Raw genomic sequence first — 12,296 nt, forward strand, 5'->3', positions numbered from 1 at the left:
TTTAAAGGTCAAAGGTTTCCGTTGCTATCGATTCAGTTTTGTATTCTGCATGTGTTTAAAACAGATGTTGTAGAGAGGGGCTAAACAGAGGACGTCGATTGAGAATGACCAAGTATGGACGTCGATTGGATAAGCCGAAATTGGCTATATCCTTGATATATGTAATACTTGGCCAAAAAAAAAATCCCCAAAATATAACCTTTGACATTCTTGACGACAGAAATATTGTATAACTCAAGGCTTTAGAATAAATTCTTATCATATGCATTGTCTTTACATTTATAATGGAAGTTATTTATTTCTATGAAAAACTATTGAGCACTACAATACGCGATGAGTATTCTGCATATATATCGGTAGTAAATATTTATCTCAAATTAACGAAGTTTACCCATCAAATTGTATATTTTTCTTATCAAAATTCATTTTTCATATATCATCATTCTAATTAGTAAGCTGCGGAGATAATAACAGAAAGAAAACACTTCAAAACCAATGATTTCTGAAGCATAAAGAATCGAAATTAATATATCGGAATGTTATCAGGAGTAACATGAATTTTAATAATTAAATGTGATAATGGCATGAACAGCTGTGTATTGGTGATACATCCAAAAACTTCCTTTACAGCTTTAATCGTTAGACACATAATAGTTTATCTATAACATTCAATATTTCAAAACAGAACAGAACAAAAATTTACTCGCAGTCGTCAACATTCTATAAATATTGTATTTGAAATTGATGGAATCTATTATTTTCAATTTTTTCGCGAGTTTAATTATATAAATATAGGCGTTATCAAATGTGAATCTGTAAAAATATACATATTCCTGTAAAAAATGTTTAAACAGGGGAGACAATTACGTCAACTGATAAATTAAACCAAATATTTGTATTGCATATGAAGTCGTGCGAGTCAAATTGTGTACTCTCTTATGAATACTTTATTAAATGCATGCAGACAGTTAGTTTGTCAATACCCCCAGGAATAGTCTTATCAAAGATTCCGTCACGTGATAAAAAGCATGCAAGTCTAATTGCTATTTGTTTATCATAATTATGTATTTTAACATTTTAGTTTGATCAAAGTGATCATTCGATATATGATATAATTGCCAATAAGACAACCAGAGTCTAAATGACGCGAATAGTTAGTAAGCAACTAAGATTATTGTACGGACTTTGACAATGAGCAAAAACCATAGCGTATAGTTAGTTAAAGACCAAGACATACAAATATGAATCAATTGAAACGTGAATAGAAGAGGGGCGAAAAACATCAGAGGAACAATCAAACTCATAGTTTATATACATGAAATCCATAAAAACAACGAACCTTAATGAACGTTAACTATAATACAAAATGACCAGAAGTATGGCATTTTATTGAAATTACTGTAACATTGTAAACTAGTGTAACTGATTGATCGTTGTCTGTAAGGATGATAGGATACAGTTTAAGTACTCTAATATAATTTGGGGAAGGAAATGACATTCAAAACTGAAATCTGGTGAAAGAATGTTGGATCGATCGCTAAGTAAAATAAGCATTCTATACGGCTATAAATCACTTGAAGTAGTTGCTATCAATAAGTTGGAATTTAAGAATATGAGCTTGTTAGTAAGAGGAAATACTATATCAAGATATTCTCATTTTATCTATTAGAATTATTTACACATCATATATGGAACAGGGAGATAATTTGTTTCTTCAATATAAACAACGCTTTTCTTCTTTATATTTCAGATGTGATAGAAAGAGACATAGCAAATACATGTGATTATTTGATTCATAATTGTCTTAACAAAAAAGTCGAAAAGAAAACGAAAGTGTTGAATTAATTAACTGTGATAGAACTGGAATTACAAACAATTAAAATGGGCGATACCTATTCAATCGTTTTCATAACGTCAATTGTTTCATTTGCTGTAAGTGTTGTGTCCAATTATACAGTGGACACTCAATTTTCGGTAAGCATTGTTAATATTTCCCAAATGCCTGGACACTTTATAACAGATTCGGACCATATTGACCATTCCGATGTTGTTACAAAATTTCTTGAACTGGTTGAGCAGTATGAACAAAATAAGTACAACTGTACGACTGGTACTAATTTTACTCTTGGAGATGGTGTTATAAAACAATACGGAAAAAAGCGCTTTAAAGCACAGGCTCTCGTTGCAGTAAATAGAGCAAACTTTCTAACTCGTATATGGAAAGATGCAGATAAGAACATTCTATCATCGGAAAACTTTTTCTTCTCGGCAGTCAGGTCCATGTTAGAAGGGGACCCCGAATTGTTTGCTGCTGGGAATTGTTACGATAAACAGGAATTTAAAAACTATAGACTGTTTTGTCCTTATTCCCATAGAACAGAAGATGGGAGACTGAATGTGAAGGATTTATCTGTGGAATATGATTATCTTGGAAATGATTCAGAATGGTTTTATTCAGCACGAGTAAAAGCGAGCAAGTTGGAAAACTTCAACTACACTATAGGTAAGTATTACAGTTTATACAAAATTCTGACATTTCTAGATATTCTTTTATTACGTTTAGGAAATTAATTTTTTTCCCTTATATATCATTTTTTTTCAATGGGAATTTCGGATCCACACTTAGTTGTCCGTACAGAAAGCATATACCTAACAGATGACACGAAATATTTTAAATTTGTCTTAGCCAAACATTCGGCCTTCTTTTTACAATTTCTTATTGGACTTTTTACTGTTTTAGAACCCTGTCATAATCAACATGATATGTGGCACTAGGGAAACAAGAACCCTTCCTAAGAACCCGAGATCATATCAGTTGTTATTAGTATTATGCTGTTGAAGTTGCATCGTCTACTACTTGTGTTTAATTGTTTGGGGACTATTGTTTTATTAATTATTTGTTCCATTAATGGCGGTTTTGTCTGCCAATCTACTTATTTAAGACAAGAAAAAAAGTAGCAATGTAAGTCTAAAACAATTTTCTTTGGACGAGGTTAAATATTTTTAATTTAATGTCAGGTTTGTCTCACGTTTTGGTTCATTCTTTCATTAAAGTGGGCTTTTTATTTAATTAAACGTAGAAAATTACGAATACGATTATTCAATCTAACCAACATAATGTTACATAGATATTTGTATACAATTATAATAAAACACTAGTGCACGCGTAAATAAAAATTAAAAAAGACAGAACATTAAATAATGTATGTTAAATACGATAAGTTAACCAGAAGGTACGACAATCGATAATACAAGTTTAATAAATCTTGCGATTTTTTTCTTATACATTAAAATCACTTGATTAGAATACTTGATTAAATTTTGCATAATTTGCTATTTTTCTACTATAATGTGATACCATTTATTTCCTTTCTGAACTCAAAAAATTACAAAAAAGAATCAAATGGTACTTATCACCTATTTCATTTGAGTCACATACATAACAGGTTCTTTCAACTCTCTGAATTTTATGTCTGTCCGATTCAATGGACAAACGATGATAGATATATCTGAGTTTATATAAAAAAATACATAATACATGAGAGTAGTAACGACAAATTACGCACAAAACAGAACTCATTCGTAAATATTTTATATCAAATTATTTTAATCGAATTAAAAATTGTTAATGAGACATTTGAAATATTTAATTGTTTTGTTGACGTTTATTTACTACAAGAATGAGCTACTGTAGCTTATTATACCCCCGCTTTGAAAAAGGGGGGTATACTGTTTTACCTCTGTCTGTCAGTCCGTCAGTCCGTCCGTCCGTCAGTCCGTCCGTCCGTCAGTCAGTCCATCCCGTGAAACGTTCGTCACATTTTTCTCAGGAACTACACATTCACCCTTTCTGTAATTTGGTATCAACATTTATATATGTCAGCCATACCGTGTGATGCGTTTTCAGATTCATCACTTGACAACTTCCTGTTAACCGAACACTTGTATGATTTTACACATGATAGCCAAGTTGAAAATGTTCGTCACATTTTTCTAAGGAACTACAATACAAGGATTTCTGAAATTTGGTTTCAGGATTTATATAAGTCAGCTATACCGTGTGATGCGTTTTCAGATTCATCACTTGACAACTTCCTGTTTACCAAACACTTGTATGATTTTACACATGATAGCCAAGTTGAAAATTTTCGTCACATTTTTCTCAGGAACTACAATACAAGGATTTCTGAAATTTGGTTTCAGGATTTATATTAGTCAGCTATACCGTGTGATGCGTTTTCAGATTCATCACTTGACAACTTCCTGTTTACCGAACACTTGCATATTTTTACACTATTAATATTATCCACTCGCGGCGGGGGTATTATCAGTGAGCAGTAGCTCGCAGTTTCACTTGTTATTGATTAATTGTTTGAAGTTTCACGCCACATTTCCGCTGATCGGTTACTGTGAGACATGTGGGACTATGTTAATGCAAATATCTGCCTAATTCCAATGTGCAACTTTGATTCCCTTTACTGAATGGATAACTGTTCTTCCAATATATATGAAACATGTCCGCATTTTATTTCATCCTGGTACATGTACTACAAAAAACAAAACAACCATAATACAACCTTATTGGTATAATCCTAGACAATTTTTTTTATATTATGTTCACAACAGGAACAAGTTACCTGTCATAAACCTTAGCTTAACCCTATTATTCTTGATTTTAAAAGAATCATACACTCCCGCATTCAATTATCAGTCGCTGTAATGAAGATTTCGTACAACAAGGCAATAGACAATGACGAAGAAACGAAAATTTTACAAATTCAAAAGTAAATAGTACAGAAAAGATATATGAATGAAGCGTTTCGATGTAATTCGAAGAAGTTTTAAAAGTCATTCAGCATTAAATAATCGTTAAGTAAAAAAAAAATCATCAAAGAATAATAATTGTAATAAAAATAATACGGTTACTAAGGAATAAGATTTCGCATGGAAATAAACTCATCATAGATACCAGGATTTAAATTTCATTTACGCCAGACTGCGCGTTTTGTCTACAAAAGACTCATCAGTGACGCTCGAATCAAAAATTGTTGAAAAAGTCAAAAACAAGTACAAATTTGTAGAGCATTAAGGACCAAAAATTCCTAAAAGGTTTTGCCAAACACAGAAAAGTGAATATATTCCTGAGATAGAAAGGCCTTAGTATTTCATAAATTCAAAATTTTGTTAACGGTGAATTTATAATTAGGAACATATCAACGATAACTCAGGTCAACACAGAAGTGCTGACTACTAGGCTAGTGATACCGTCGGGGAAATAAACCTACACCATCAGTGGTATCGACCCAGTGGTAAATAAATGAAATAAAATATTCAAATTATTTGTGAATTAAAGAAATAGTTATCAAGGTTCAAGGATTATTATTTAGTACGCCAGACGCACCTTTCGTCTACATAAGACTCATCAGTGACGCTCATATCGAAATATTTATTTAGCAAAACAAGTTGAAGAGCATTGAGATTCTAAAATTCCAAAAAGTTGTGTAAAATACGGCTAAGGAATCTATGCCTGGAATAAGAAAATCATTAGTTTTTCGAAAATTTCAAAGTTTTGTTAACAGGAAATTTAAAAAAATTACCTCATTATTTATATTCATGTCAACACCGAAATGTTGACTACTGGACTTATAGTCCAAATATTAACTTCATCTGAACTTTTGGGGACAGTTGTCTCGGTGGTTATCATACCATATCTCCTTATTCTCATATTGCTCAGAGAAAGACATTCGTGCATGGAAATACATATAAAGAAGGGAAGTAACTCTTATTGTGCATTGTTCAATGACTTTGTGTTTTTGAGAAGTATATTATAGCGTAATTTACGTTATTGCCACACAGAATATAAGCATTTAATAGAATGTCCAGATGAGTGTTCTTTCATATATAAATCACTAGTTCTGGCTTAGATCATAGGATAAAATATCAAACAAATTGTTTACGGAATATATTAGAATATTGTCTAAACAAAACAAACATTACACTAAGCAATAAACCATAATCAATTTAACTTTGATCATTGCAAGCAAATTAATATTATAGTGTAATCACGATTAAGATAATTTTCTGTTGTAAGCGAGTTCTCAGGAAAAAGTTAATGTAGCAAATATGAAACAAAGAAATTCCAACAAGGGAAGGCTTGGATATTGTTAAAAGGCGTATAATTATTATTTGAAGGTGAGCTTTGATGAATTACCATCATTAAAAGAGGACAAGTTCAAACAGTTTTATTTTCACAACATAGGTATTAAATATAATAAAGCAAGTTGCATTACAAAACATTACAGAAAATGTTATAGCTATAACATTTGTGTGAACAGTTCGTAATTATGAATAAAGAAACTTCACAATGACGAGGGTTTCGCTTTTCAAACAAGGTCAAGTTTAAGTTTTATTATTTTCTTTTAGAAATAACATTAGATGCAGATCTACAACAATGTGTGTTTTGATTAGGATTTACCTTTATGTTAGGTCCCAATTAAAATGTAATACAATTTTAAAAGTTTTCACGGAAACTAACTCAGAAAGTTACAATGAAGATAAGTATCAGAATTCAGCAGAACGAACACACATTAAAGCAACTGAACAAAGAGAGCATTTTTATGTATTTTGATTGGAATGATGCTTTAAGCAACACAGAGAAAGAAAAAAAAAGAAAAATGCACAAATCGATCTTAACAAATTGACAGTTAAGAATCAAAAGAATTTTTGAAAAAAACATGAATATTAAAAATTAACTAAAAGAAGAAACACTCAAGACAGGGATATCGTACAACGACACAGCTTATTGAGACCAATTCATACTTTCACAATAGCCTGAATTAAATCCGATATTACATTTAAGGAGAGTGGTGAGATCACTATACGCAAAGAACCTTTTCCAGAACCAAGATAGAACAGTTTACTGTCGCCAGAAACGTCATCATTTATGTATATTGAAATCCGAATTGCAATCATTCAGTCGAATTGACCAAATTTTAACATCTTGCCTATTGTGTATTCGGTTTTTATTTCTGCAATTCAAACAAGAAAAATCAACCAATTTAAATTCGAGATACGAAAAACGAAGAAAACAATAGGTGTGAATATTCTCAAAGACGTCCTAATTGATTTGCATTTTAATTATTAACTTCCGTTGTTAGTGTATAATTTTTCACGTTTTTATTCATATCAATCTTTAAAAAACAATATTTTGATTCGGAGCATTTTTAATTGTGAAATAATGTAATCACTATGTATCATGTATAATATAGATCAGATGAGATGTACCATTTTGCAAATAGTGTGTACCTCTTTTTTCACGTTTTTATTTATCATGTCTATATGTTTTGTTCACAAATCGTTGTCAATACAATGAATTTTATGAGACTGTGTCACACATGGGAGGTTCAGCTAGCTATAAAACCAGGTTTAATCGGCCATTTTCTACATAAGAAAATGCCTCTTCTAGTTAAAGAATATGATAGTTGTTATTCATTAGTTTGCTGTGTTCGAGTTTTTGATTTTGCCATTCGCTAAGGGACTTTTCTTATACAAAATTCAGTTTTTTTTGTTATCCTATTTTTACAATCAACATACTGGCTGGTTTGCTTCGGTAACATCGTGACTGTATGCACAAGTACAAATGTTTTACAAAGAATTCACACTTGTAATGATACAATACTATTAACGGTATTGTCCATAACCAGATGCGCAATTGACAATCACTGTCACTTCAGTAATGGCCGAGACCGAAATGTTTATATCCGTATTTCATAGTACTAGTAACCTATTTTTCCAGAAAATTAATCATTTCATTTACTTTAAAACTTCCTGTTTTCTTCTCTTTGCAACATTTAAGTAAACTCTAACGTTACATTAAACGACCGTTATTGAACATCCATGTTAGTTATCAGACATATTACCATGGATAAACGTTCAAATGAAATGAATGAGTTTCCGGTTGACATTTCTTTTGAATGTTTTTAGATGACATGTTGGTCTTATTAACAACATAAAATGTATCTATTTGCATTTGAAACAGTCTGAGTAAAAAAAAAAATATTTCATGAATAGATTTCGGAATTCAATAACACGAGCCATTTATTCCGTATGAGAACAAGAGCGTACATTTCTGGATGAGGTAGTAGTAATAACACTAGCAATTCATGATGCAAACAAATGCGTTAGATCATGGTAATTCGTTTAATATCTGCTGACTGTGGGGGTTGGAATAATAAGCTTATAAGCAAAGAACATTTTTATTTGGTATTTATCTTTTGTGCTTATACATTAATGTCCCGGAAAAAGACTAGCAATAAAATAGAAATGCTGAGACGTTATTATGTCATCATTGGCGTGGGTGATTAATTGTTTACATTGAACCTTTGATTCATTTAGATATTCAAATTGTTTGAAAATTCTTGTGATCCTTAAATTCCATTTTTCCAGAACATGATAGTAATATGTTTGTAGGACTTTTATTTACTCACCTTAGTTGCTAGTTATATGATTTTGTGATTCAATCATTTGGGCACATAGAATACATTTAGTTACTTGACCTCAGTTAGATTGATAATATGCAAAGTGATGTACTTATCATTCTAGCATATTTTTTTTTACATTTATAGGAAACGTTTAGTCTGACACAAGTGATAATTGTGGTCATCACCGAAACAGTACTTTCAGCCACAATTTCTTTTATTATCATTTCCTACTGAATAAACATTACAAAACTATACGTCTGTGTCAAATTGTTTTCATTTTAGTTTGCCATCTCTTCAAATATTGTATAATAATCTGATATCAAAATATTTTGCCCCGATCATCACTGAATACACAGAACATATCATAATCCCAGTTGACCTAGGACTGATTAAGCTGTTTTTTATTGCATTGCTTCGAGGGTTCATACCTACATTCTTGGCTTTCAAATACTTGACTCTGAACGTTCACTAAGAACGTCAATCAAGGAAATCCTTCAGACAAAAACAAAATATGTTATCTGCAAGTATGGAAAATTTGTTTTTTAACCTGTAAGTAAATACACTCAGCATAGATACCAGGAGTAAATTTTGTAAATACGCCATACCCGCATTTCGTCTACAAAAGACTCATCAGTAACGCTCGAATCCAAAAAAAGTTAAATTGACCAAATAACTACGAAGTTGAAGAGCATTGAGGACCAAAATTCCAAAAAGTTTTCTATGTCTGAGGTAGAAAAGCCTTAGTTTTTCAAAATTTTCAAAAACTATTTATAAGACAGTTGATTTATCATAACGTTGTAGCATTCGACATATCATCTGCAAAAGACAGGCGAAAGATACCAAAGGTAACATACATTTAAAAAAGAGACAAAATGACACAGAAATTAAAATCTATAAGTCATCGTAAGGACTTCAACAATAAGAAAAGCCCATACCGTCTAGTCAGTTATAACATGTCTCTTAATATAACAAATGCAAAGCAATTAAAACGAGAAAAATAACGGCATAATTATGTACAAAACTTTTAATGAAAAACAATTATGCAACACATCAACAAACGACAACCAATGAAATACAGGCTGTTGACTTGGGACAGGCACATACATACACAGAAGATTGCAAGGTTAACTATGTGAGCTGTTGCCCATCTCTACACCTAAACTAGGATATGTTCTGGTGTAGCAGTACAGCATTCAAACTATAACAATCAGTTGAAAAAGGAAGACGTAAATCATCAGATGGATACAAATATATATACATACTCATTATTTGAAAATAAACTGACAACAACCATTGCGCGGAACAAAAAGACAAGAAGACGAACAAATGCATTCAAAACACAACATATGTAACTATTGAAGGCGACCAAACAAAAGTAATGTATTTTTACATTTGCTTTATGAATCAACAAGATATTTTATCCTGTATGTTTTCGTGAGAATAAAGGTTTCTAACCTCAACGAATGCGTGCATCAGTGTTTAAATTTCAATAAAATGTGTAAATTTTATTGTAGAAATTTCAAGAGATTGATTGTAATGCATGAATTTATGCTGAATCCATTTCCAGTAAGTGACTATGGATCGAATAACGTACATACCGTAGAATATAATGTTAAATTATCACCGACATATATAAGATAATTCAGAGTTCAACAATTCTTATGCAGACTAAAGTTTCGATTTCACGAGCTTTAAACAATACAAACGTATTTCTTTACGTATTTTTAAGTGTTGATTATTACTTTTTAAATACATTTCATGACAAGTACAACAGTTCTAATGAGTTTGACTTTCCCTCCGGTGCCTTACGTCCCTCTTTTCTACCAACTTGTTCATCTTTACACTTAGTTTCACCAATTTATTTACAAAAAAGGATATTTACAAGTTGTAGGTTTAGTTAGTTATAAACATTGGTACAACCCCAAAGTTTCCACATAAGGATTTGCTTGTAAGAAGTTAGAAATATTACAGTTGTTTTCCATTCGTTTGCTGTGTTTGAGCGTTTTGGTTGTGCCGTTTGTTAAAGGACTTTCCGATTTGAATTGTCTTTGGTGTTCGTTATTTTTGTTGTTTTAATTTTTACTGGTATGCTTATTATCTATGATAGATTTTGGGTAGGATAACTAGTTACAGTCAATTCTGTATCTATTCAACATGAATATAAGACTTTTTCTGTAGCAAAACTTTCACGAACAATTTCGTTAATACCCGTTTTTCTTTTGGTATTTTTTTTTCGAAAACTTTGTTGACATTAACATAAATTTTGTCCATATCAATGAATGGATACTAATAGACTTGAGACGTCATTCAGCTGACCCCTAAACAAATATATATACTAGTTCAGTGATAATGAACGCCATACTAAACTTAAATGTAAGTTTTGTGTTGGCGATACCCTTTAGTTATCATAGAAAAATATGAGATACACAACATTTTAAAATTGGTTGCATGTAGTTCGTTACTGTGGAATCTTACATGCTGATTTTGTGAAAGTTGAGTTTTAGCGTTGTCATGCAAATTTATATATTGCATATAGTTGTATCCAAATCAATCTTTAAATTGAAAAAGCTCTGTGAACTTTGATGTTACTTGTATTAGTACTTATGCATTGGAAATTGAATTCATGTATAAAGAGATATAGAGAATTCTTTTTGATTACATATTCAACAATATTTATTTATGTATTTATTTAGATTAATAAAGAATTTATATGAAATTATGCAACTTGTGCACAAATAATTAGCATAAATTCAATAATAAATATGTCTTGTTGCAGATTTATTTAAAGTACTTTATCTTTTAAAAGCTCTTTCATGACTTTAAATCAGACTGCCAAAGGCTTATTGGCATTTATATTTTAATAATGGTTGAATAATCTTAATTTTTTTCAGTTCTACTCCCTCCTTTATTTACCTAAACATTGGATCTTTACTTGAGATGTTGTGAATTGACAATAAGTGTCCTCAGATATAGAACTAATGTAAATAGTTACATGTTTTATCTATTTTATGTTCTCAACTATATGTACACCGAAAGCAACCCAAATTTTCAAGACTGTGTGTGTAAACAGTAAACAATGTAACAAATTTTATTTACACATTCAAAGAAGGTTTGGAGATATCTTAAATTCCAGTAGTATAAACGAAAAATGTTAAATGTTCTGTTAAATTGTTCCTTTAAAAATTGTTACACGATGATGACTGCTGTAACCATATTTTGACCATTTCATTTGTTATGTCTGTTTAGTTCACGCATCATGTAAAAATAACGGAATTTGATGAGACTGTCCTCGAAGTGACAGGTTAAGCGCTATAAAACCAGGTTTAATTCACCATTTCATATATTTGAAAATGTCTGTACCAAGTCAGGAATATGACAGTTCGTGTCCATTCGTCTTTGATGTGTTTTGCCGTTTGATTTTTCAATGTGATTATGTAGTTTCCGACTAGATTTTCCTCTGAGTTCAGTATTTTTGTGATTTTACTTTTTATATACTAGTATATACCTTAAGCGTCCAGCTTTTATTCTTCTGTACGGTTTGTAAAGCTGTAAAAATTGTAAGTTTACATTATTCGAGACAAGTTGCTAATAATCAACAGAAACAAAAAATATCTAAATACAAACTGTGAATACCTGTACATAGACGTATAAAAGGTGACCAAAATTGTTTATAGTTGTGATAGGAACATACACATTGTACATGGTCCATTTTAATCATGTAGTTATTCTTCAGAACCTGACTGCTATCGGTAAAAGTAAAACGTAATATACAAATAAAAAACAAAGAAGAAACATTTTGTTCTTTTGATCACTTTG

At 31.0% G+C, this 12,296-nt stretch overlaps 1 protein-coding gene across 1 annotated transcript in view; it reads left to right on the forward strand.

Moving 5' to 3' along the window:
• The first annotated feature begins 1,866 nt into the window (after positions 1 to 1,866).
• The window catches only part of LOC134723822 (metabotropic glycine receptor-like), a 63,678-nt gene continuing 53,248 nt past the window's right edge, over positions 1,867 to 12,296 (forward strand). Inside the window, exon 1 of the mRNA XM_063587369.1 lies at positions 1,867 to 2,503. Coding sequence (XP_063443439.1) covers positions 1,882 to 2,503 — 622 coding nt within the window. The 5' untranslated portion in view covers positions 1,867 to 1,881. The remainder of the gene's footprint in view (positions 2,504 to 12,296) is intronic.

Source organism: Mytilus trossulus, chromosome 6 (genome assembly GCF_036588685.1).
Source record: "Mytilus trossulus isolate FHL-02 chromosome 6, PNRI_Mtr1.1.1.hap1, whole genome shotgun sequence".
In the NCBI taxonomy this organism is placed as follows: domain Eukaryota; kingdom Metazoa; phylum Mollusca; class Bivalvia; order Mytilida; family Mytilidae; genus Mytilus; species Mytilus trossulus.